The following is a 24423-nucleotide window of genomic DNA, read 5'->3' as shown; positions in this document are numbered from 1 at the left end:
GCAGTGTGCCAAGGTGGCCAGGAAGGCCAATGGCATCCTGGCCTGCATCAGGAATAGTGTGGCCAGCTGGAGCAGGGAAGTCATTGTGCCCCTGGACTCAGCACTGGTTAGGCCACACCTTGAGTTCTGTGGCCAGTTCTGAGCCACTCAGTTTAAGCAGGACATTGAGACACTTGAACGTGTCCAGAGAAGGGCAATGAGGCTGGGGAGAGGACTTGAGCACAAGCCCTGTGAGGAGAGGCTGAGGGAGCCGGGATTGTTTAGCCAGGAGAAGAAGAGGCTCAGAGGAGACCTTATTACTCTCTACAACTCCCTGAAGGGTGGTTGTAGCCAGGAGGGGGCTTGTCTCTTCTCCCAGACAACCAGCACCAGAACAAGAGGACACAGTCTCAAGCTGCACCAGGGGATGTTTAGGCTTGAGGTGAGGAGAAAGTTCTTCACTGAGAGAGTTGTTAGCTATTGGAATGTGCTGCCCAGGGAGGTGGTGGAGTCACCATCCCTGGAGGTGTTGAAGAGGGGATTGGATGTGGCACTTGGTGCCATGGCTTAGTCATGAGGTCTGTGGTGACAGGTTGGACTTGATCTTTGAGGTCTCTTCCAACCTTGGTGATTCTATGATTCTGTGTGAGATGAGTTGTATTATTCTACGTGTGTGAATGTTCTAAACTTTGGTTCCTTCTTTTAACAGGCTGTGAAAGAAGAAACTGCTTTTGTAAATCCCAGTAAGACCTCCACCCTGCAGGACCCTAATGTAAGGTCTGTTACTTCTTGTCCGTAGGGAAAACATCAAATAAATGCATAGTGAGGCATTTTCCAAACATTTTCTCAAATAGGTATTGTAGATGGATTTGCTCATCCCCAGGTTGCTGTGTAAAGTTCACCAAGCAATGACCTGAAGAATGGGTGTCTGTCGGAAGGGTGCCTATTTTATATGCATATATCAGATGTAGTTGAAGAGTTAAAAGCTCAGTGCAGTGGTGTGATGCTTTAGCCCACACGCACTAACAATAAAGCACAGCTAAACTCAGATGGAGAAGTGAATGGAAAGCTGTTATTTTACAAGGAAAATTACACTCTACAATGGAATACAATGAATATGTACGAAATATACAGTATTTACAATATTAAACAAGAATTTACAGGAAAGAACACAAACACAGATCCTTCCGAGGAGAATTCACCCTCAGGTTCCCCCCAAACCTCTCTTCCCCTCCTCCCCTTTCCCCTAGTAGTTAATTAGTTGAAAAAGGAGGAAGAGAGAGAAAAGGATATTAAGGGAAATTCATTAGCTCAAAGCAGTTTTTAAGAAAGTTAGTTTCCTTATCTCATCAGTTTCATTCCGAGGTCAGCTGCATGCTCTCTGGCTAAGAAGTGAAAAATCAGACAGCCTGAAGGTGGAGTGAGTGAGAGAAAACAATGGGAGAGATATTTGCTATGGTACATCTCACATCTGACCAATGAAATTAATTTAGAATTAATCTTTGTTTTCCTTTTTACACTTAAACATTCAGGTAGAGAGTTCTGCAGCTGTCTTTCTTAAAGGCACAGTCTAAACTGTAACACTCAGCTTTAAATAAAAAGAGATCAAGGGAATATACTTAAACAACTGATAAAAGCTGAAGGTAAAACTATCTGGTCTAAAGACAAACATAAAAAAGCTTATACAAAGTCAGTTTTCATAACTTTTCTAGCAGAAATATGCTAGGCATCCAAACCGGGGTTTGTGTGTTCTTGATTGATCCAAGTTGTTCGGTTTGTGTGGGGTTGTTTTGTTGTGGGGTTTTTTGTTTTGTTTTGGTTTTTTTCAGAAGGAAAGGCTTTTGATACATAGCCTTCAGAAAAATAGCTCATTTGTAGGCAGTAATAACAACTTGTGATTGCACTTTGCTCTGTTAGTAGTGGGCAGTAGTCTTACTTTTTAGGCTGGCCATTTTGAAGAGGCATATTAATTGTAAACACTATTTCAATGCCACAGTATGCTGGTTTTCAGCAGGTGATTAAAGAAGAGGTTACAACATGGGTACTTGGAAATTGTCTGGCTCTATATATAGGTATTTCCATCACTTTAGACATCTGTAGTGTCCAAATCAGGGAGGAGAGTTTGGGGACAAAAAACCCAACACAAACAAACCTGATTTCAAGCATGGCAATCACACTGGCTTGTTAATCAGCTAATTATAGTATTGTATATGCTGTATACATGGAATCATAGATTCAATAAGGTTGGAAGAGAACTCAAAGATCAGCAAGTCCAACTTCTCACCCAACACTTCATGACTACTAAACCATGGCACCAAGAGCCACGTCCAGTCCCCCCCTGAACACCTCCAGGGATGGCCACTCCACCACCTCCCTGGGCAGCACATTCCAATGGCTAACAACTCTCTCTGTGAACAACTTTCTCCTCACCTCCAGCCTAAACTTCCCCTGGCACAGCTTGAGACTGTGTCCTCTTGTTCTGGTGCTGGTTGCCTGGGAGAAGAGACTAACCCCCACCTGGCTACAACCTCCCTTCAGGGAGTTGTAGACAGCAATAAGGTCTGCCCTGAGCCTCCTCTTCTCCAGGCTAAACAATCCCAGCTCCCTCAGCCTCTCCTCATAGGGCTTGTGCTCAAGGCCTCTCCCCAGCCTCTTTGCCCTTCTCTGGACACATTCAAGTGTCTCAATGTCCTTCTTAAACTGAGGGGCTCAGAACTGGACACAGGACTCAAGGTGTGGCCTAACCAGTGCTGAGTACAGGGACAGAAGGACTCCCCTGCTCCTGCTGGGCACGATATTCTTGATGCAGGCCAGGATGCCATTGGCCTTCTTGGCCACCTGGGCACACTGCTGGCTCATGTTTAGGCAGCTGTCGATCAGTACCCTCAGGTCCCTCTCTGTTTGGGAGCTCTCCAGCCATTCTGACCCCAGCCTGTAGCAGTGCACAGGGTTGTTGTGGCCAAAGTGCAGCACCCAGCACTTGGATTTGTTGAATGCCATCATGTTGAACTCTGCCCATCTGTCCAGCCTGTCGAGGTCCCTCTGCAGATCCCTTCTACCCTCTAACAGATCAACATCTGCTCCCAACTAGGTGTCATCTGCAAATTTGCTGGTGATTGTCTCAATCCCCTCATCCAGATCATTAATAAATATATTGAATTTTATAAGGTTTTGGCAATTTTTCATATTAATAAAAGTTATATTTTTATTAATATTGTATTTGCCATATTAATAGGTTTGTACAACCATAAACTATAACAACATTGCTGCATGTTCCTTGTTGTGAAATACCTTTCCACAATTGAGTATCTGTACCTATTAATACACTTTGTAAATAATTTTCAGGGTGTGGGTTTTTTAAAAATTATATTAATAAGTTTTGATAGTATTTTAATTAATATTCCCATCTGATTAAACATTAATCATTTCATAACATTCACGCTTCAGCATGCTGAGCTATGAGTTGTGTACTCAGTGAGATGAATTATGAGTAAGGATGGCAACCTGGCTGCACAGATAATTGTGGTGGGTTGAAAACTCCCCCCAACATAAAACTGCCAGACCATCTCTTTTGGAAGCAAATGAAGCTGTTTTTACAAGCAAAACTAAAATCTAAAATGAAATGTGGTGAATCTGTACAAAATATACAATATTTACATATATAGAATAGAATCATAGATTCAATAAGGTTGGAAGAGAACTCAAAGATCAGCAAGTCCAACTTCTCACCCAACACTTCATGACTACTAAACCATGGCACCAAGAGCCACGTCCAGTCCCCCCCTGAACACCTCCAGGGATGGCCACTCCACCACCTCCCTGGGCAGCACATTCCAATGGCTAACAACTCTCTCTGTGAACAACTTTCTCCTCACCTCCAGCCTAAACTTCCCCTGGCACAGCTTGAGACTGTGTCCTCTTGTTCTGGTGCTGGTTGCCTGGGAGAAGAGACTAACCCCCACCTGGCTACAACCTCCCTTCAGGGAGTTGTAGACAGCAATAAGGTCTGCCCTGAGCCTCCTCTTCTCCAGGTGTAATGGGTTGGGGCAAGCCCCCCCCCCCCCACCACGCGCAGAAATAATGACTCAAACAAACGGATTGCAAAGGTGATGGAAAGTTTAAATAGAACAGTGAGTGCGTGCAGGAAAAAAACAAACTAAAAATACAGTGACGAGAGAGAGAGACCCAAAAACAGACCCAGAGAAAATCCCATCCCCACCTGGGGGTGCACCCAAACCCCCAGGGCTCCTCCTTCCCCCCCCCCTACTGCTAGGCTAGTCTCAGCTGGCCAGATCTGAGACTGCCCATCCCCCCGTGGCCTTGGGCCTAACCAGGCCCATGGCCGGGAGATCTCCACCCCAGTTACCCGGTGGCGAGGAGGAAGGAAAGAGGAAGTGCCAGACCCCGCCGCGAAACTTATAGTGGTGCAAGGGATCATGGTAGGAAATAACCTAATTTCCTGTGTCCACCCACTGGGCTGGACTTCTGGACACAGGAAGCACCCCGTAGCAGAAGGGCACCCAGCCCAAACTACAACACCAGGCTAAGCAACCCCAGCTCCCTCAGCCTCTCCTCATAGGGCTGTGCTTGAGGCCTCTCCCCAGCCTCATTGCCCTTCTCTGGACACATTCCAGCAAGTCAACATCTTTCCTAATGTGACTATTTTAGGCTGTGCCTTTAAGAAAGGGACAGTGCTGGAACACTCTAGCTGACTATTTTGAAAACATTCAGATATTCTAAACTAATTTCATTGGTAGATTGGTAGAATGCAGCTTTAAGTTTTAGTTCAGTTGGAATCTGTCTCTGTTCCAGTCTGTTCTGTCTCTTCAGCCTGTCTGCTTCTGAGCAACTAGCCGGAGCTGGCCTTGGAGAATAGATAAGAACTAATCCCTGCATGCACTTCGAGGCCTAACAAAATTTCATCCTTATTAATTACCTTTTCTTTCTCTCTAGCGCTTTCTGGGAAAAAAGGGAAGTAGGGGGAGAGAGGGGGTAGAGGGGGGGAAATCCTCCTCTGTCTGGAGGAGGGAGTCTTTTTCTGTATTACTTTCTTTGCTGTGTATTTCTGTATATATTGTAAATACTGTATATTGTATATATATATATAACCTGCATTTCATCTTGCTTGTAAATATAGCTTTGCTTCTCCGACTGAGCTAGCTGTGGTTTCTTTTCTTTGTGGGGGAGGGAGAGCTAGGCCTTCTCTCACCACCATACCTAAACTGAGGGGCCCAGAACTGGACACAGTACTCAAGGTGCAGCCTAACCAGTGCTGAGTACAGGGGGAGAATGACCTCCCTGCTCCTGCTGGCCACACTGTTCCTGATACACAAAGGAGTAACAGAGTTATTTCCCTGTCTGTTAGAAGCACCAGGTGCCTGCCTTGGTGTGCAGATGGAAGTATTGAGAGAGAAGTGTGCAGGAAGAATTCAACTGATTAGAGATCTGATTTTATTCAGGTTTGAGATTACTGCATATTTTTATGTATAGTCTTGGTAAGCTCTCATCCCCTGCCTGAAACTGCAATTTTATTTTTAGTTTAGTTTAGTTTAGTTTAGTTTATTCTTTTAGGCCTGACAGATGAGGGTTCAGGCTGCCTGCCAGAATAGTTGTATATTGAAGGAAACATAAAATATTGTCAGATATATAAAAACACACATTGTTGTCACCCAGTTTCTCAGCACCTGTGGTCACACTCTCCTCTTAAACAGAGACCCAGCCCATCTAGTGATGAGGGATGTGGAAGTTTCTCTCTTACAGTGTGTCAAATGAATGTAAATCACATAGTCACCTCTTCACCTTTTAATAAACCTCACCCACTTTTTAGTAAAGGGAGAGGCTGCTAGCAGGGCAATCTCTACGGTCTTTGAAGAAATTTACCACTTACTTGCCAGCATGGTTCATTTGCTCAATGCAATAAATTAGTGGCTAGCCACAGAACCCCATCCAGAGAATCCCTTCTGTCTTTCCCCTCCTTATTCAAAGCTTTGCCAGGCAGAAGCATTATCTGTACAACTTTGCCCAGTGCCTATACATTAATTTCTCCTGAAAATTCTTTGAGATGCCTGTTTTCTCTCTGAATATGACCACCTGTGTCAGGATAGAGTGTGTATGTGTGTATGCCTGTGCACACAGATTCTCACACACAGAGTTTGACTATATTTAACATGAAGGTCTACACTTTTCTTACTTTGTACCTTCTTCAAATATGTCTGAATATAATCCCTGGTACAGGGGGCTTATATTGCCACTTGCTATTGTGCACTATGTGGTATATTTATGGACTGCAATATGCATTTTCCCTTATAACATACTTTTGGGTTGCAACCAGCTTTGGCATGCTTTGCATCCTGCATGGTTCAGGATTTGTCTGTGGATTTCTTTCTGTTTAGACCAACTGCTGTATCACTCTTTCTTGATCCTTGTTCTGCAAATTCTTATCTTTTGTAGGACTGCAAATAGCAATATCCTTCTTATGTGGGAGTAGGCATAAGCACCAGTTGGTGCTTTGTGCATCTATGTATTCTGATTTTCTTTGTAAATCTTCCCATCCAAAACTAAATAATGCTATTACATTAAGAATAATTACATTAGGAACTGCTTAGCATGTATTGTAGAATTAAATATTACCTCAGAGGTTGATGATGCTGTAGACCAGAAAAGAAGTGTGAAAAATACTGTTTTATCAAGTTATATCCATTTGCCAGATGGATCAGGCAAAGTAATCAGAGGCACTCTTTGGAATGCCCCATGCAGAGGAAGGTTTGCTCATACAGGTTGTCAGAATGTAATTCCCCTTCTGTGGCTTGCACATCTAATGTATGCTGGGCCTTTGAGCTTGGCTGCCTTTCAATTGATGTGAATATGTTCAACACCTTTGCTGACCAAAGTGATGATGCTTTTTACATACAATTTTCATGTCTCATTAAGGGAGGCATGTCACTCAAAGTAATGCCTGTGGTCTTGTGCTTTCCCCTTTCCTTCCTCACCTGCACAAACTTTATGAACATTTGAATTACCATCTCTTTGTGTGTGACCTAACATCCAGCTGATGCACCTGCTGTGGTTTGAATCTGAACCATTTTTATTTCAGGTGCTGTCAGGACATGACTATATATACAGACGTATATGCACCGATGTTTGCCTAATCTGTATGCATTTTGGATCCAAAACTAACACCTTGTTATCTCCATATGTACACTTCCAGTCTGTGTCAGGGTAGCTCATCCAACAATCCCTACTCTGTGCACTGACTTTTTCTGCTAGTGACACTGATGTAGGATTCTATGGAATATTAGGACAACATCTGTTTAAGAAAATTAACAGCTTTCCTTTTTGTAAGCAAAATTGGGGTTCTGAGGTGGTAGTATTGTGCTCAGAGAAGTGGAATTTTTTTACTGCTGCTTATCATCTGCTGGAGTTTTCAAAACCTATGAGACACATGAATGTGTCCAGAGAAGGGCAACGAGGCTGGGGAGAAGCCTCAAGCACAGCTCTGTGAGGAGAGGCTGAGGGAGCAGGGATTGTTTAGCCTGGAGAAGAGGAGGCTCAGGGGAGACCTCATTGCTGTCTACAACACCCTGAAGGGAGGTTGTAGCCAGGTGGGGGTTGGTCTCTTCTCCCAGGCAACCAGCACCAGAACAAGAGGACACAGGCTCAAGCTGTACCAGGGGAAGTTTAGGATCAAGGTGAGGAGAAAGTTCTTCCCAGAAAGAGAGATTGGCCATTGGAATGTGCTGCCCAGGGGGATGGTAGAGTCACTGTCCCTGGAGGTGTTCAAAAAGGGATTGGACGTGGCACTTGAAGCCATGGTTTAGTTATTCATGAGGTGTTGGGTGAGAAGTTGGACTTGCTGATCTCTGAGGTCTTTTCCAACCTTATTGATTCTATGAGTTTTATTTAGGAATTGCAATGGATGGAGATGGCTGTGGCCTGCAAAGCTCTCTTGCACACTTTCTCTACTAGCCGTCCTTACAAAGAGTACAAAACAATATCAGGTCTTCAAGCCTGTGGCCTTAACCAAGGGCACTTTGTAGGGAGATAGTTTCTAAGCATTATGGATTCTAAGCATTTTCATGGGCCAGCAAGAGCTCACCGGACTCTGGAGCCACCATGCTGTCCAGGGTGCGGGACCCTCTCTTGGTGCGGACCCATTCCAGGGCACCTGTCAACTGCCTGTTAACCTGCCTTCTGAGAAAATCTGCCTACCAGAGTGAAAAAGAACAGATTATTGTTTCTTAACTTCAGACAGCCATAACTTTGGAAAAGAAATAAGTGTGAAACCCCTAGAGCACAGACTTAGAAACAATTTGCATGTTTGTGTGTTTGCTTAGCTTCTTAGGCTATGTCTTCTATATACAAGAAAATGCATCCATCAAATGTTTTTCTTCTTCTTTCCTTTCTTCCTTGCGTGTCATTCGTGTGATTTCCCTACCATATTCCCACTTGTGGGCATTCTGAAGCCAAAAATGATCCAGGGTTTGGTTTGTTTTTTTCCCATGAGTCAGTTTCTGAGGGCAGGCCAACCTTCATGCACGTGGTACTTGATCCCCTCATTATCTGGATGAGGGGATCAAAGTGCACCCTTAGTAAGTTTGCAGATGACATGAAGCTGGGCGGAAGTGCTCTTCTGCTTGAGGGTTAGGGAGGCTATGCAGAGGGATCTAGATGGACTAGATTGATGGGTATTGTATGAGTTTCTGTAAGGCCAAATGCTGGGTTCTGCGCTTTGGCCCCAACAACCCCAGGCAGCGCTATAGGCTTGGGGAGGAGTGGCTGGAAAGCTGCTCAGCAGAGGAACCTGGGGGTGTTAACTGATAGCTGACTGAAGATGAGCCAGCAGTGTACACAGGTGGCCAAGAAGGCCAACAGCATCCTGGCTTCTATCAGAAATAATGAGGGAAGTGATCATGACCCTGTACTCAGTTCTAGTGAGGCCACATCCCACTGTGTTCAGTTTTGGGCCCCTCACTCCAAGGACATTGAGGTGCTGGAGTGTGTCTGGAGAAGGACAACAAAGCTGGTGAAGAGTCTAGAGAACAACTCTTATGAGGAGCAGCTGAGAGAGCTGGTGTTGTTTGGAGAAGAGGAGGCTGGAGGGAAGACCTCATTGCTTTCTATAATTACCTGAAATGAGGTTAGAGTGAGGTGGTGTTAGCCTCGTCCCTCATTCTATCACTTGATAATAGGGAGAAGATGGCCTGAAATTGCACTAAGGGAGCTTTAGATTGGACATTAGGAAGAATTTGTTTACAAAAAAGGTGTTCAAGAATTGGAATAGCCTGCCCAGAGAGGTGGTGGAGTCACCATCCCTGGAGGTGTTCAAAAAAGGTGTAGACATGGCACTTAGGGACATGTTTTAACGGCTATGGTGGTGTTATGTTGATGGTTGGACTCACTGAGATCTTTTTCAATATGGCAAAATTTTATAATAAAAGGAAAGAAACTTTTGCTCTTTAGATTGTATTGCTCATGCAAAATAAGTGAGCTGGATGTTTTACTGGCATGAAACAAAATACAAGTAAAGTTTATCTGAGCACTTAATCACTGAAATAGAAGTAAGCGTGACTAGTGTTACTGTTTCTTGGCTGGGTTTTTTTGAAGGGTGTTTGTTTGCTTGGCTTTTTTTGGTATTGTTCACTGGTAAATTCACGGCATTTAAAGAAAGATAGTAAGTATTTGATCTATTTGTGGGAATAAAGAGTAGGTCCTGTTTGGTTCTCTCTCACTTTCCATGACAGCTGCGTGAATTTTTTCCTGTTGGAACTTGAACTGTAGATCATTCTGGTTGAATTAAACTAATTTTTTTCGTTGTTGAAAGCTTCCTTTGGTCGAGCAAAAGTTGTGTAAGAACAGCTAGAGTAGCCATGCACACTGAAGCCTGACTTCATGAAAATGACATTGAAGTCTTCCACTATGATGTTGATTCACAGCCTTCCAGATCAGACATACTGACTTCAAGTTAAAGCAAAGTGCTTTGAGCTTTTTTTCTTTTTATCTTCCCCTCATTTCCCTCACAAAGTCAGCAAAATGTCTGAAAGTCTGTCTGGATTGTTCTGCATTAATCTCATTGTGAATCTGATATATAAATTACTGACCTTGAAATTTGAATTTAGGAAGGGGCTAGATATGAATCTTGCTGCTATCTATACTGACTTGAAATCAGTGAGATCAAAAATTAGAAAAAAAAAACAGCAAAACTTTTTCCATGAGAAGTGGAACTAGTAGTTGAGTTTATGATTTATGTATGGCATATGTACTCTTATACTTCCCATTGCTCCATATTTAAGGAGATGTGACCTCCCTAAAGGCTAAAAACCTGGGAAGACTGAAGATGTAATCCAAAGGCAGTGCCATCTCAGTAAGTTCTGTTGTAGCTGGGCAGCAGGTTGAGAAATTAGCAGGTTGAGAAATTACTGAAGCTTAAAACCTACTGAGATGTCAGAGGAAACCACAGTTCTGAAGATTAAATGTCTTATTGTGGGTTTTGAAGGCTAATATGACAGAAGCAGATGCAAAAAATTCAACCCAAATGTATTAATACTAGAAACAATATTGTGACACTTATACAAGTTGTGGAAAATAACTCAGTGCATGAGCAGTCCAACCAGCAATCAGTAGGGCTGCTTAAGTACTTAGTGTCTGACTTATGATTATGTGACAGAGTACCATTGCACAAATTGATAATCAAGGCTTTCAAATTACTCTTAATATTTGGCATATTTATGGTGTTTAGAACATAGATAACGCACACACAAGGTATATTTAACCATAATGTGTTGCTTCAAATCAAAGTATTTAAGGTGATTCATGCCACTGAAGCTCACCATTCAAATAGTTTCCTCCCAAGGTCATGAATATCTTGTACTGAGTATTTATGCTATTTGCATTGAAGTCTTAATTAAATATACTGATAAATGGCTATAAAGAATATTATTTAATGTGGGTCCCCTCCTTCCCATTTCTGTCCTTTGCTGGAGCTCTGCAGATGTGTTTCACATTCATGAGCATCTGAAATATGTCTGAGTTTTGCTTTTTTTCCTAGCAAGTAACCTTTTCTTGGATCAAATTAATTTGTTTCTTCCCCTTGAGCTGCTTTTTCAAATGCAGAAAGATAATGTTTTATTTTCAGGTAAAAACTATTTTAAGCAGAACAGGTTTCACAATTAATAAACTCATTTTTGAGCGTCTGTTAAACATATTTTTTTGCAAAACTACTTCTGAATTGACTGTTTTGCTGGCCTGTTACTGAAATACTGTACTTTGGAAACAGTGGCATTTTCACATACTATCTGACATAGGCTCTCTATTTGTAATCAGTTTACTGCTTTCATAAATGGTATGCAGTGCACAGGATGGTGAGTTCACACATTCTTTTCTGTTCATGCACACTGGCCTATGAATTATAAATGGAACAAAAGGATGCTCTTCAATGGGTACTGGCTACTTTTCAAGATAAATATGTGTTGATGAGTTAGAACTTTGTTGATATGCCTGAAGTGGTTTAACTAAAGTCTGTGCCACATACATTCTTCTTTCTATTTTTAGAAGTCCAGCTCCAGTGAGACCTGAAACTGCTCCCTCAACTGGCCCTACAGAAAAGCAGGAGATTAAAGTTTCTCGTGTGAGGAAGTTAACAAGGCAGTACAGTTTGTAAGTAACATATAGCATTCTCTTTATGGTTTTGTCTGCTACAGCTGGAAATGAAGAGGGATGCTGTCTGTTGCTCTAACTATGCCTTCTGAAAGGCATGGATGCAATTACATGATAATGATGTTATACTGAAACCATTCCTTTCGTCGCTGAGAAGCTTCTAACAGGAAATGAATGCACCATCCTTAAGTAATTACTAACCTCAGAATTGCAGGCTCTCTGCCTTTTTTTGATCTTATAGGTTAGGAATTGAACATGTCTTTTGCAAATGACATGTTGAAGACCCTGGGTGAGCTGGAGCAAGCTGCTCTGTGCTTCATTGCAACCCCATTTGCAAAATGAGGTAAACAGTCCTTAGCTGTTGAGTAGTCAGATTGCACTGTCAGCTATATCCACTCAGGAAGTGTGCCCTCTGTCTCTCCCTCTCTCCATGATTTTGTCACATGCAGAAATTGCTGAGCCCACTAAACTTACACCCAGCAAAGTTTCTTAATACTAGCAAGAATGATCTGTGCCTATAGGGCTTTGGCATACCATTCACCATTCATCTGTGGAGTCTTTGGAGATAGGAAATGTCGAAGAGATGTGGAAATCAGTTTGTTGATGTGTCCTTCATGTGAAATGACAGACAAGGCCACCAGAAATTAAGGGGGCAAAAATGGACAATGTCAGCATAAAGTTGTTAATACAAGAACACCAATGTCATAATGAAGAAAAAATATGTGTGCTTTCTGTGTGGAGTAACAACAGTTAGTCGTTCTGGCAATTTTAGTGTCATTAAATGCATGGCAACAGTAGCAAAAGTTTTTCTTTTCTCCAAGAGAAATCAATATATAGCTTATTTTGTCTCACTGCTAAGAACACCAGCTTTTTGTTATGGAAAAACAATAACAATCTACATTACCAAACCTGAAAAATTATTAGGACGAAAGAACAGAGGAATAAAGCAAATTGAAACTAAGAGGACAGCAAGAAAATAGACAAATTGGTGTTTGTCCAAGAGACCAAGGCTGGATAATAATAATAATAATAATAATAATAATAATAATAATAATAATAATAATAATAATAATAATAATAATAATAAAAAACCCAACAAGTTGGAAGAGATCTTCAAGATCATCGCGTCCAACCCATCAACCAATCCAACCCACCTAAACAACTTAACCATGGCACTAAGCACCCCATCAAGTCTCCTCCTGAACACCTCCAATGATGTATAACACACAGCCACAGGATAGTCAGCAGGCCACATAACATGTTCTTTTTTGGTATGATTCCTCAACCAGTATGGTTTGAAAATGAGACAGGAGATGGGAATTAAATTAACAGTGCAAGCTAGCAAGAGAACCCAGTTTTCCCTACTGCTTGCTTTCTGTGATTCTGTGTGGATTAGTTAGGGTTGGGTAATCAGTTGGACTTTACCATCTTGGAGGTCTCTTCCACCCTGGCTGATTCTGTGATTCTAATCCTAAAGGTAGTGTGTGACAGGGAATTTGGCAGTGTTTGGTAAGAGCAGTTTCCCAAGGCCTGAGTGAAACCTACTTACTCACTCTGCCCAGAATAGCTCAGACAGCAGTGTCCTGTTCTCAAATGAGACACAACTTCTACTAGTTCTTTTTCTACAAGCCAGGAGAAGGCAGTCTCCTACATATTTGAAGATGCATTTGAATGTTCAGATTTTTATATAACACAGAGACTTGTAGATAGCAGTCAGCAAAGGAAAATGCTGTGACACTGATAGGATCAATTATTTAGAATCATAGAATTGTTAGGGTTGGGAGGGACCTCAAGGATCATCTGGTTCCAACCCCGCTGCCATGGGCAGGAACACCTCACACTACATCAGGTTGCTCAGAGCCACATCCAGACTGGTCTTCAAAACCTCCAGGGATGAGGCTTCCACCACCTGCCTGGGCAACCTGTTCCAGTGTCTCACCATCCTCATGGGGAAGAACTTCTTCCTAACATCCAACCTGAATCTACCCATTTCTAGTTTTGTTCCATTCCCCCTAGTCTGAAAAATCTGATGCTCTTCATATGGCAGGTAATGAACAGAATGTGGTAGCTGATCCTCTTCTTTAAGCACAGTAATGTGTAAGGACAGGCAAGAAGTTCATCTGGTGTTGCAGGCAGTGTCACAGATTTGGTAAACATGCTGGGGAAAGCTTTTATTTAACTTTTAACCTAAAGAGGTTGTTAAACTTGGTCCTCAAATACAAATGGCAGACAAAGCAAACAGACATTTGTTGTGTAAATAATTTTGATGTAAGGGTTACCTTGTTTATGTTCACAAAAGCAAGACATTCCCTGTGGAACCACTGAAGTAAAGTAATAAGGTAAGTTGATGTTGGAGATAGCAAGGACTAGACAGAAATCGTTTCTAAAGAATCTGGGTGAAATTAATTGCTTTAGGGTATGTTAGGGCTCAAGAGAACGTGTTTACCAGTAAATGGAAGATGACAGACAAAGGAGAAGTGTAAGTAATAGGGCATAGAATAATCATAGAATCACAGAATCATAGAATGAATATGGTTGGAAAAGACCTCAGAGATCATCAAGTCCAACCTGTCACCCAACACCTCATGACTACTAAACTATGGCACCAAGTGCCACATCCAATGCCCCCTTGAACACCTCCAGGGATGGTGACTCCACCACCTCCCTGGGCAGCACATTCCAACAGCTAACAGCTCTCTCTGCTTTCTCCTAACCTTGATACAAACTTCCTCTGGCTGACAGCCAAAGGAAAAGTGTAAGTAATAGGGCATAAAATAATGAAAATAGGTACCTCAAGGGGACATGTCTGAAGTAACAGCAGATTTTGAGGAGCCCAGAACTGGACACAGTCCTCAAGGAGTGGCCTGACCAGTGCTGAGTACAGGGGTAGAATGACTTCCCTGCTTCTGCTGGCCACACTATTCCTGATCCAGGCCAGGATGCCACTGGCCTTCTTGTCTACCTGGGCACACTGCTGGCTCATGTTCAGCCTACTATCAACCAGTACCCCCAGGTCCCTTTCTGCCTGGCCACTCTCCAGCCACTCTGACCCTCTTGTGCTGATTTCTCTCATTAACTGGAAGAAATACAAATTGAAGCCTGGGGAAAAAAACAACATTAATCACCACAGTGATCACCCCGTTCTAACTTCCCTGCCATGGTCACCTTACACTACAGCAGGTTGCTTACAGCCACATCCAGCCTGGTCTTAAAAGCCTCCAGGGATGAGGCTGCCACCACCTCCCTGGGCAACCTGTTCCAGTGTCTCACCACCCTCATGGGGAGGAACTACTTCCTAATATCCAATCTGAGTCTACCCATTTATGGTTTTCTTCCATTCCCCCTAGTCCTATCACTACCTGACACCCTAAAAAGTCCCTCCCCAACTTTCTTGTGGCCCCCCTTCAGATACTCTACTGCCAGCTTTTGTACAAAAGAATAGACATTGAAGCAGAGTAATATCAAACAATTTTGTTTATTCAGGTATACATACTCCATAGAAACACTACTTGCCCATCATACTGAGATTTCCATTTTCAGATTAGAATTACTTAGACAATCCACTTTTTAAGACACATTAAAACTTTAAAACATCTAATTTAATTGAAAAGTTGGCTGCATTACAGATGCAAGAGTAAACAGAATTCCACTCCAAAGGACTGGACATCAGTGTGTATAACTATCTCAGGAGTGGGTGTCAAGTGGAGGGGGCCAAGCTCTTTTTGATGGTGCACAATAGTAAGACAAGAAACAACAGGTTCAAGATTGAACATGGAAGATTTCACCTCTACATGAGGGGAAACTTCTTTGCAGTGAGGGTGACAGAGCCCTGGAACAGGCTGCCCAGAAAGGTTGTGGAGTCTCCTTCTCTGGAGACTTTCCAAACCTGGATGCATTCCTGTGAGGACTACCCTAAGTGATCCTGCTCTGGTTGCGGGGTGGACCAAATGATCTTTTGAGGTTCCTCCCAACCTCTGCTGTACTTTCATACTGTGATACTGTGACCACAGCTGATATACAGGTTGCCAATACTTCCTCCAACAAATGGTCAAGAGTCTGGTGAGATTTCCTAATGAGAAGATCTGTCTGCTTTTATCAATGGCAGTGATGAAGATGACCTTCCTCCAGCACTGGCAGCAGCAGCAGCAACATCAACACCTGTGTCTTCAGCATCTCCTGGGTCACAGAAAGCATGTACACCACAGGCATCAGAAGGACAAACACAGGTTTCACCTGGTGGCAAGGTAACATGCAAAGAGATGAGCTTATGTCAATGTGAATGTATTCAGGAAGGGTAGGAGGGAGTTGCAGATAATGTTTTCCTTGCATGAAGTACTTCCACATTTAGGAGTAGTTTTTAATGCAGAGTTGTAGTAATAGGTTTAACATGTTGTGTAAGAAAGTATTTATAGCCTGCTACGAGAACAAATTAAAATCAATAATTGTTTTTCACCACTTAGTGGGCAGTGGATCAGAGTCAGATTAATATTTACCTTGATTTCAGAGGTTTCTAATTTTGTTGTCTGACTTGTGTCCTATAATAAAAAAACAAAACACCATAATCTGAAATGTGAAATCCATTTGGCAACCTATGTTTTAAGGAAGTGGGGGGGGAAAGCATGCAGAAATAACCAGCACTATTACAGCAATCACAGTGTCTTTCTCAATGCTGGATTTCTTGTTTGCTTTTAGAGTTCCACAGATGCTGGAAGTGCATTTGCTTTGGAGCCAGGTGATCTCCTGATGGATTTCACAGAGGCCACACCTATGGTAAATAGTTTCGGTTTGCAGCCAGGAAAAATGTAAAATTTGGCAGTGATTTTTCTGCAGCCAAAATGAATGGGATTACTGTGCAGCATGTTGGATAGTGCGCAGGAATGAAGTAAGTTTCCTTGATATTCAGTCATCCTGAATATCCCTCAAATTCAGATCAGCATCTCTGAAATCAGTCTACATCAGCAAATGTTATGGCTAATGATCTGAATGTTTTTTATTGCTGGCTGATTTCTCTCTCCTATCTGGGTATCTTTACAGTTGCTGCACTGGTTTCATAAGCCTCTTTGTCCCTTTAACATAGATTCCTAATGTGTTCATAGATTTGCTTTTGGGACTTGTCTGAAAAGTCCGTTCTGCCCACAAGTTGTGTTCAGGCCTTACGCAAGAGCCACTCCAAAGATGTGTGCCTGCACTTTCTTAGAATCATAGAATCACAGAATCATAGAATCAACAAGGTTGGAAAAGACCTCAGAGATCATCAGGTCCAACCTATCACCTAACACCTCATGACAACTAAACCATGGCTTCAAGTGCCACATCCAATCCCTTTTTGAACATCTCCAGGGATGGGAACTCCACCACCTCCCTAAGCAGCATATTCCAATGGCCAATTACTCTTTCTGGGAAGAACTTTCTCCTCACCTCCAGCCTAAACTTCTCCTGGCACAGCTGGAGACTGTGTCCTCTTCTTCTGTCACAGGTTGCCTGGGAGAAGAAACCAACCCTCACCTGGCTACAGCCTCCTTTCTGGTAGTTGAAGAGAGGAATAAGGTCTCCCCTGAGCCTCCTCTTCTCCAGGCTAAACAACCCCAGCTCAGCTCCCTCAGCCTCTCCTCACAGGGCTGTGCTCCAGACCTCTCCCCAGCCTCGTTGCCCTTCTCTGGACACATTCAAGTGTCTCAATATCCTTCTTAAATTGAGGGGCCCAGCAGTGGACACAGTCCTCCAGGTGTGGCCTAACCAGTGCTGAGTACAGGGGCAGTTTCATTAGTGGAGTGCCTTCCTTCACTTTAAGGCAAAGCAGTCTATAACATGTTGATTACTAACTTTGAAAAAAAAAAATTAGAAATATGTGTTTTGTGTTCTTGCTTAAAACCCAAGGAGAGATGCTGGTGCCACTGAAGTCAAAATGTCTCTTTACTTCAGTGATCTCAGGCTTTCATTTTAGATTCCCAGCAGATTTGTTAAAGGATCACAGTATGATCCTTAACTTCCTCCAAGCTATTTGCTTTGCAATTAGGGCCTAGTACCAAATCTCTCCTTGTGCTGTCAAAACCATTTTTGCTGTCTTCTAGAAAGCATGTTTAAAGCATATAGAAATTATGATAGGTACAGTACTATGTTTTTGGCATAAACATTCTTGGTTTTAGGGACTTCTGTACTGGGCATTGTTTTCACTACATGCTAAAGTTCTAGTTTACAGTATTGGAATAAAGTTCTAGTTTACAGTATTGGAAAGCTGCTGTGGGAACATGCCATTTGCTTCAGAGACAGTATGTGACCTTTTTGTAAGTAACTGCTTGTGTACTGTTAGCACTGAATGAGAGATGTTGCTTCCCCTGTAAGTCTGCTGAAGTGAAGGCTTATGCCTTCCTAGGCCACTTCCTGCTTGCATGCATATTCAGGCATGACTTTTTGACTTTGAGACATGTTGAGACATGTGTGTACTATGCCTAGAGACCTGCTGCAGATGGGGAGACAGGTTTGGTACAAGGAGCTGAGCAGGAGCTAGGGACCAACTGACTGTCAGTGGTATATTGCAGTTTGGTAATGAACACCAACCCTGGAAGAACAGAGAGATCTATCTGTTCTGTCTTCTAGTGTTTCAAGCCCATGAAACTGTTTCTTCACAAAGTCCCTGAAGGAATTTGATGGCCCCTCTATAACTTCAAGGGATTCAATAAGCACACTCTTCACCTTTCATCTGAGAGCTATCATCTACACTGTTCCTGCTAACCCCTTTCTTGTCCTTCCTCTTCAACCTGGTCAACCGAACAGTCTTTGTGCCCCAAGAATTTTACAGTGCAGATAGAATCATACAATCAATAAGGTTGGAAGAGACCTCAGAGATCATCAAGTCCAATCTGTCACCCAAGATCTCATGACTACTAAACCATGGCACCAAGTGCCCCATCCAGTCTCTTCCTAAACACTTCCAGTGATGGTGACTGCACCACCTCCCTGGGCAGCCAATCTCTCTTTCTATGAAGAACTTCTTTCTAACATCCAGCCTAAACCTCCCCTGGCACAGCTCAAGAGTGCGTCCTCTTGTTCTGGTGCTGGTTGTCTGGGAGAAGAGACCAACCCCCACCTGGCTACTACCTCCCTTCAGGGAGTTGTAGACAGCAATAAGGTCTCCTCTGAGCCTCCCCTTCTCCAGGCTAAGCAACCCCAGCTCCCTCAGCCTCTCCTCATAGGTCTTGTGTTCCAAAACCCTCCCCTCCTAACCCCTTCTCTGGACACCTTCAAGCAACTCAACATCTTTCCTAAACTGAGGGGCCAAGAACTGAATCTATTCCCAAGGAACAGAGGAAAGGGCCTCAAGATGGCAGAGGTTTAGATTGGATATTAGAAAAAATTCTTTACCTAGCATTGGAATAGGCTGGCCAGGGAAGTGGTTGGGTCACCATCCCTAGAAGTGTTTAAAATGTGTGTAGGCATGGCATTTAGTGACATGATTTAGTGATGAACTTGGTAGTATTATAGTTTCATAGTTTCATAGTTTCATTCAGGGTTGGAAGGGACCACAAGGATCATCTAGTACCAACCCCCCTGCCATGGGCAGGGACATCCTACACTAGATCAGGCTGGCCAGAGCCTCATCCAGCCTGCTCTTAAACACCCCCAGGGACGGGGCCTCGACCACCTCCCTGGACAACCCATTCCAGGGTTTCACCACTGTCATGGTGAAGAACCTCCTCCTCACATCTAGCCTGAATCTCCCCACCTCCAGCTTCATTCCATTCCCCCTAGTCCTATCACTCCCTGAGATCCTGAGAAGTCCCTCCCCAGCCTTCTTGTAGGCCCCCTTCAGATACTGGAAGGCCACAATTAGGTCACCTCAGAGCCTTCTCTTCTCCAGACTGAACAGCCCCAACTCCTTCAGTCTGTCCTCATAGGAGAGGTTCTCCAGCCCTCTGATCATCCTTGTGGCCCTTCTCTGGACACGTTCCAGCACCTCCACATCCCTCTTGTAATAGGGGCTCCAGAACTGGACACAGTACTCCAGGTGGGGTCTCACCAGGGCTGAGTAGAGGGGGAGGATCACCTCCCTCGACCTGCTTGCCACACTTCTCCTGATGCAGCCCAGGATCTGATTGGCTTTGCGGGCTGCAAGTGCACATTGAGAGCTCATGTTGAGCTTCTTGTCCACCAGCACCCCCAAGTCTCTCTCCTCAGGGCCACTTTCCAGCCAGTCACTGCCCAGCCTGTATTTGTGCCTGGGATTGCCTCGACCCAGATGCAGGACCCTGCACTTGCTCTTATTGAACTTCATGAGGTTGGTTTGTGCCCACCTCTCCAGCCTGTCAAGGTCCCTCTGGATGGCCTCCCTTCCCTCCAGCGTGTCTGCTGCACCACACAGCTTGGTGTCATCAGCAAACTTGCTGAGGGTGCACTCAATGCCACTGTCCATGGCACCCACAAAGATGTTGAACAAGCCTGGTCCCAGGACTGATGCCTGAGGGACTCCGCTTGTCACTGGCCTCCACTGGGACATGGAGCCATTGACAGCCACTCTTTGGGTGCAGCCATCAAGCCAGTTCCTTATCCATCTAGTGGTCCACCCATCAAACCCATGTGTCACCAGTTTGGAGACCAGGATGTGGTGCGGGACAGTGTCGAAGGCTTTGCTCAGGTCCAGGTAAATGACATCAGTTGCTCGCCCCTCATCTATTAATTTTGTCACCTGCTCATAGAAGGCCACCAGGTTGGTCAGGCAGGATTTGCCTGTATTAGGTTAACAGTTGGAGTCATCTTGAAGGTCTTTTCTAACCTAAATGATTCTATGAATTTCTACAGGTTAGGCTGTCCTCTGTATTGATGACATGTTTGTGGCTAAACAGTAACCAGTTAGCTTTTGGAGCTTACCAGTGAATTCCTTATTCTGAAAAACATTACACCATATCTTACCCTATGACTGAGAATTTTAACAAAAATCTGTCATGGAAACTTTAGCAGCTGACTTGCACTAAATAACATAAGTTTGGGGTTTGTTTCCTTTTAGTGGAAGTCAGCATTAAACATTTTTCTTTCTCCTGACTTTTTTTTCTGAATATTTTATCTAATCATGCTTTCCCTTTTCCTACCCCACCATGCACTGACTCTTTATGTTCATAAATTAATCTTCCAGGACTATCTTAGTTTTAATACTTTGGAGACCACATACTGCACAGCATCAATCAACCCTTTTTTGTTTTGTTTAACATCTCTAAAGGTCAGCTTGTTCTCTACAGAGCAGTTATTGTTTACAGACCTTTCTCTCTAGTTTCACTGGCTACAGGCTGCTCTCAGCTGAGGTTTCAATGAAAAGTTTACTCTTCACAGGGAGAGTGTCCAAACAAAAGAAAGCTAGGGGGAAATGTATAACTTGGAGCCAGTGTGATTACTTAATAATTCTGTTGTGATAACATGTGCTGTCATTTGAGGGCCAAGTTCATGCTGAGCTTAGTATCGTGTTACTGTCAGGTCACTGGTAGTACGCTGGTTTTGCATGTTATGACCTGGCTTTTGAGAAATTGCTTGTTAATTGCACCCATTTGTTTCACATTCAGTGACAGGTGCAATATCTAAAGGGATCATTCATGCTGCCCAACATGGGGCATTTGCCTGAGGTGATAGCATTGGAAGCTCAGGTTCCTACATAAGTCAGTTTTCCTGAAGAGAAGCAAACACCTGTCTTCATTGTCAGGACTAGAAAGACTAAGGCATCTAAACTGAGCACCTAAAATGTAGAATTGGTTTGGCTGGAAAAGACAAGACCTCTGTGATCAAGTCCAATCATCAAACCGACAGCACCATAACCATTAAACCATTTCATGAAGTGCCATGTCCACACGTTTTCTGAACACCTCTGGGGAGTGTAACTCCACCACCTCCCTGGGTTGCCTATTCCAATGCCTGACCACCTTTCCAGTAAAGATATTTTTCCTAATATCCAATCTAAATCTGACCTGGTGCAATTTCATTTTCTCTCATTCTATCACTTGATAATAGGGAGATGAGACCAACACGCACCTCACTCCAACCTCCTTTCAGGTAATTGTAGAGAGCAATGAAGTCTCCTGTCAGCCTCCTCTTCTCCAGACTAAACAATTCCAGTTCCCTCAGCTGCTCCTCATAACATTTGTTCTCTAGACTTCATTGCCCTTTTCTGGACATGCTCCAGCACCTCAATGTCCTACACAGTACTTGAGATGTGGCCTCACTAGAGCTCACTACAGGAGTGAAATCACTTCCCTGGTCCCTGTCAACCAATACCCCCAGGACCTTTTCTAACTGGTAGTCTTCCAGCCACTCTCTCCCAAACCTGTAGCATTGCACAGTATTGTCATAACCCAAGTACAGGACCTGGTACTTGGCCTTGTTAAACCTCATACACTTGACCTCAGCCCATCAATCCAGCCTGTCCAGATCCCTCTTAAGATCCTTCCTACCTTCAAGCAGATCAACACACTCAACCTATTCAGTGTCATCAGGAAACTTACCAAGGATGCACTCAATTCCCTCATCCAGATGGTTCAGAACTGGCCACAGCACTTAGCCCTGAGGAACATTGGTAGTGACTGGATGCCAACTGGATTAAATTTCATTCACTGCCACTATCTGTGCCTGGCCATCCAGCTAGTTTTTAACCCAGCAAAGAATCCACCCATCCAAGCCATGTGCAGCCAGTTTCTCCAGGAAAATGCTGTGGGATACAGTGTCAAAGGCTTTTCCAAGGTCCAGATAGTAACATCCACAGCCTTTCCTTCATCTACTGAGATTCAATCACTTCTGCTTCTGTGTTGCAGAATAAAAAAAAAAGGATTTAAGAAAAAATTATGCAATTATATGTAAAGAAAGATAGTATCACATTACAAGTATCCTTATGGGATTTATTAAAATTAGTTTTATCAGTATAATAGGCTTTCTGTGACTGGACTCTCTCTGTCCTCCCCTCTCTCCCCATATTTCTATTTTGTTTATGGAACCAGAAATCAAAGCTTGAAAGTCAAGCCATTCTGTTCATCCCATCAGTATGATTTGTGACATGGGTGTGAACAGAGAGCTTTCTTGCTTAATTACAGAAAAATCAATCCTAAGAACCTGCGTGAATGTAACAGCTACTACACCATGCAGAGAAGCACCTTATCAACCATGACAGAAAGATGCTGTGGGCAAACTTTAGTTTGACCTAATGGTGTATGATAAAAGAATTAAGAATGAACAGTTTTATATACAAACTTTGGATATTTCTAAATTTGGACTAGAGCTTACACTGCAAGGTGGATAAGCCAGGACTAAATCTTGACCACATTTGAAGAAACATAAAAGAGTACTGATTTATAGCCAGCTATATACTGGCACACCGTAGGTTTTCTTATTTCATGCTATATCAAGGGAATAAATTTCTAGAGCTTCACCTGCCATCTGTTGGTGGAAAACAGCAGAAAATTATTTGCCTTTTCTAAACCTGAAAGAAAACATTTCATAGAATCATAGAATCAGCAAAGTTGGAAAAGACCTCAAGTCCAATCCGTCACCCAACACCTCATGCCTACTAGACCATGGCACCAAGTGCCATGTCCAATCCCCTCTTGAACACCTCCAGGGACGGTGACTCCACCACCTCCCTGGGTAGCCCATTCCAATGGCAAACAACTCTCTCAGTGAAGAACCTTCTCCTCACCTCAAGCCTAAACTTCCCCTGGCGCAGCTTGAGACTGTCCCCTTGTTCTGGTGCTGGGTTGCCTGGCAGAAGAGACCAACCCCCACCTGGCTACAACCTCCCTTCAGCGTGTTGTAGACAGCAATAAGGTCTCCCCTGAGCCTCCTCTTCTCCAGGCTAAGCAATCCCAGCTCCCTCAGCCTCTCTTCACAGGGCTGTGCTTGAGGCTTCTCCCCAGCCTCCTTGCCCTTCTCTAGATACATTCAATGTCTTTCTTAAATTGATGGGCCCAGAACTGGACATGGGACTCAAGGTGTGGCTAACCAGTGCAGAGTACAGGGGTACAATGACTTCCCTGCTCCTGCTGGCCACACTATTCCTGATGCAGGCCAGGATGCCATTGGCCTTCTTGGCCACCTGGGCACACTGCAGGCTCATGTTCAGCCTACCATAGGCCAGTACCCCCAGGTCCCTCTCCACCTGGCTGCTTTCCAGCCATACTGACCCCAGCCTGTAGCTCTGCATGGGGTTGTTGTGGCCAATGTGCAGCACCCAGCACTTGGATGTGTTTTCAATATTTTCATTCCACTTCCCTTCAAAGTTTATTATGCTGAAAAAAAAAAAAAACAAGACTCAATTGGATTTTAAGTTTCTACATTTTGATGACAATTTGGCAAGGTGACAGTAAGTTAAGGACCAAAATGGGAAATTACTTCAATATTTCTTGCCTTCATTTTGAAGAACTTTCACTTAAGTGTGGCAAAGCAGTTTTTTCAGTGGAAGATAGGTAAATATATCAAATTCAGAAATCTCCATAAGCTGTCCTTTCAGAATGGAATTCTAAACAAAAGTGACTATAATATTTAGAATTTAGAATTTATTTAGAATAAACAACTCTCTACAACTACCTGAAGGGAGGTTGTAGACAGGCAGATGATGGTCTCTTCTCCCAGGCAGCCAGTACCAGAACAAGAGGACACAGTCTCAGGCTGCGCCAGGGGAGGTTCAGGTTGGATGTTAGGAAGAAGTTCTATACAGAAAGAGTGATTGCCCATTGGAATGGGCTGCCTGCGGAGGTGGTGGAGTTGCCGTCATTGGAGGTGTTCAGGAGGAGACTAGATGGGGTACTTGATGCCATGGGTTAGCTG

At 43.5% G+C, this 24423-nt stretch overlaps 1 protein-coding gene across 1 annotated transcript in view; it reads left to right on the top strand.

The window, feature by feature from the left end:
* The window catches only part of EPB41L4B (erythrocyte membrane protein band 4.1 like 4B), a 227783-nt gene that overhangs the window by 176039 nt on the left and 27321 nt on the right, over positions 1 to 24423 (top strand). The window contains exons 19-22 of the mRNA XM_068147428.1: positions 689 to 756; positions 11527 to 11631; positions 15737 to 15875; positions 16324 to 16401. Of these exons, the coding sequence (XP_068003529.1) occupies positions 689 to 756; positions 11527 to 11631; positions 15737 to 15875; positions 16324 to 16401 (390 nt within the window). The remainder of the gene's footprint in view (positions 1 to 688; positions 757 to 11526; positions 11632 to 15736; positions 15876 to 16323; positions 16402 to 24423) is intronic.

This window comes from Melanerpes formicivorus, unplaced genomic scaffold, assembly GCF_026170545.1.
Source record: "Melanerpes formicivorus ecotype bairdi unplaced genomic scaffold, bMelFor1.0.p_v2 SCAF_15, whole genome shotgun sequence".
In the NCBI taxonomy this organism is placed as follows: domain Eukaryota; kingdom Metazoa; phylum Chordata; class Aves; order Piciformes; family Picidae; genus Melanerpes; species Melanerpes formicivorus.
Note: the sequence above shows the minus strand (reverse complement) of the source record. Positions and strands in the feature narration are given on the sequence as shown.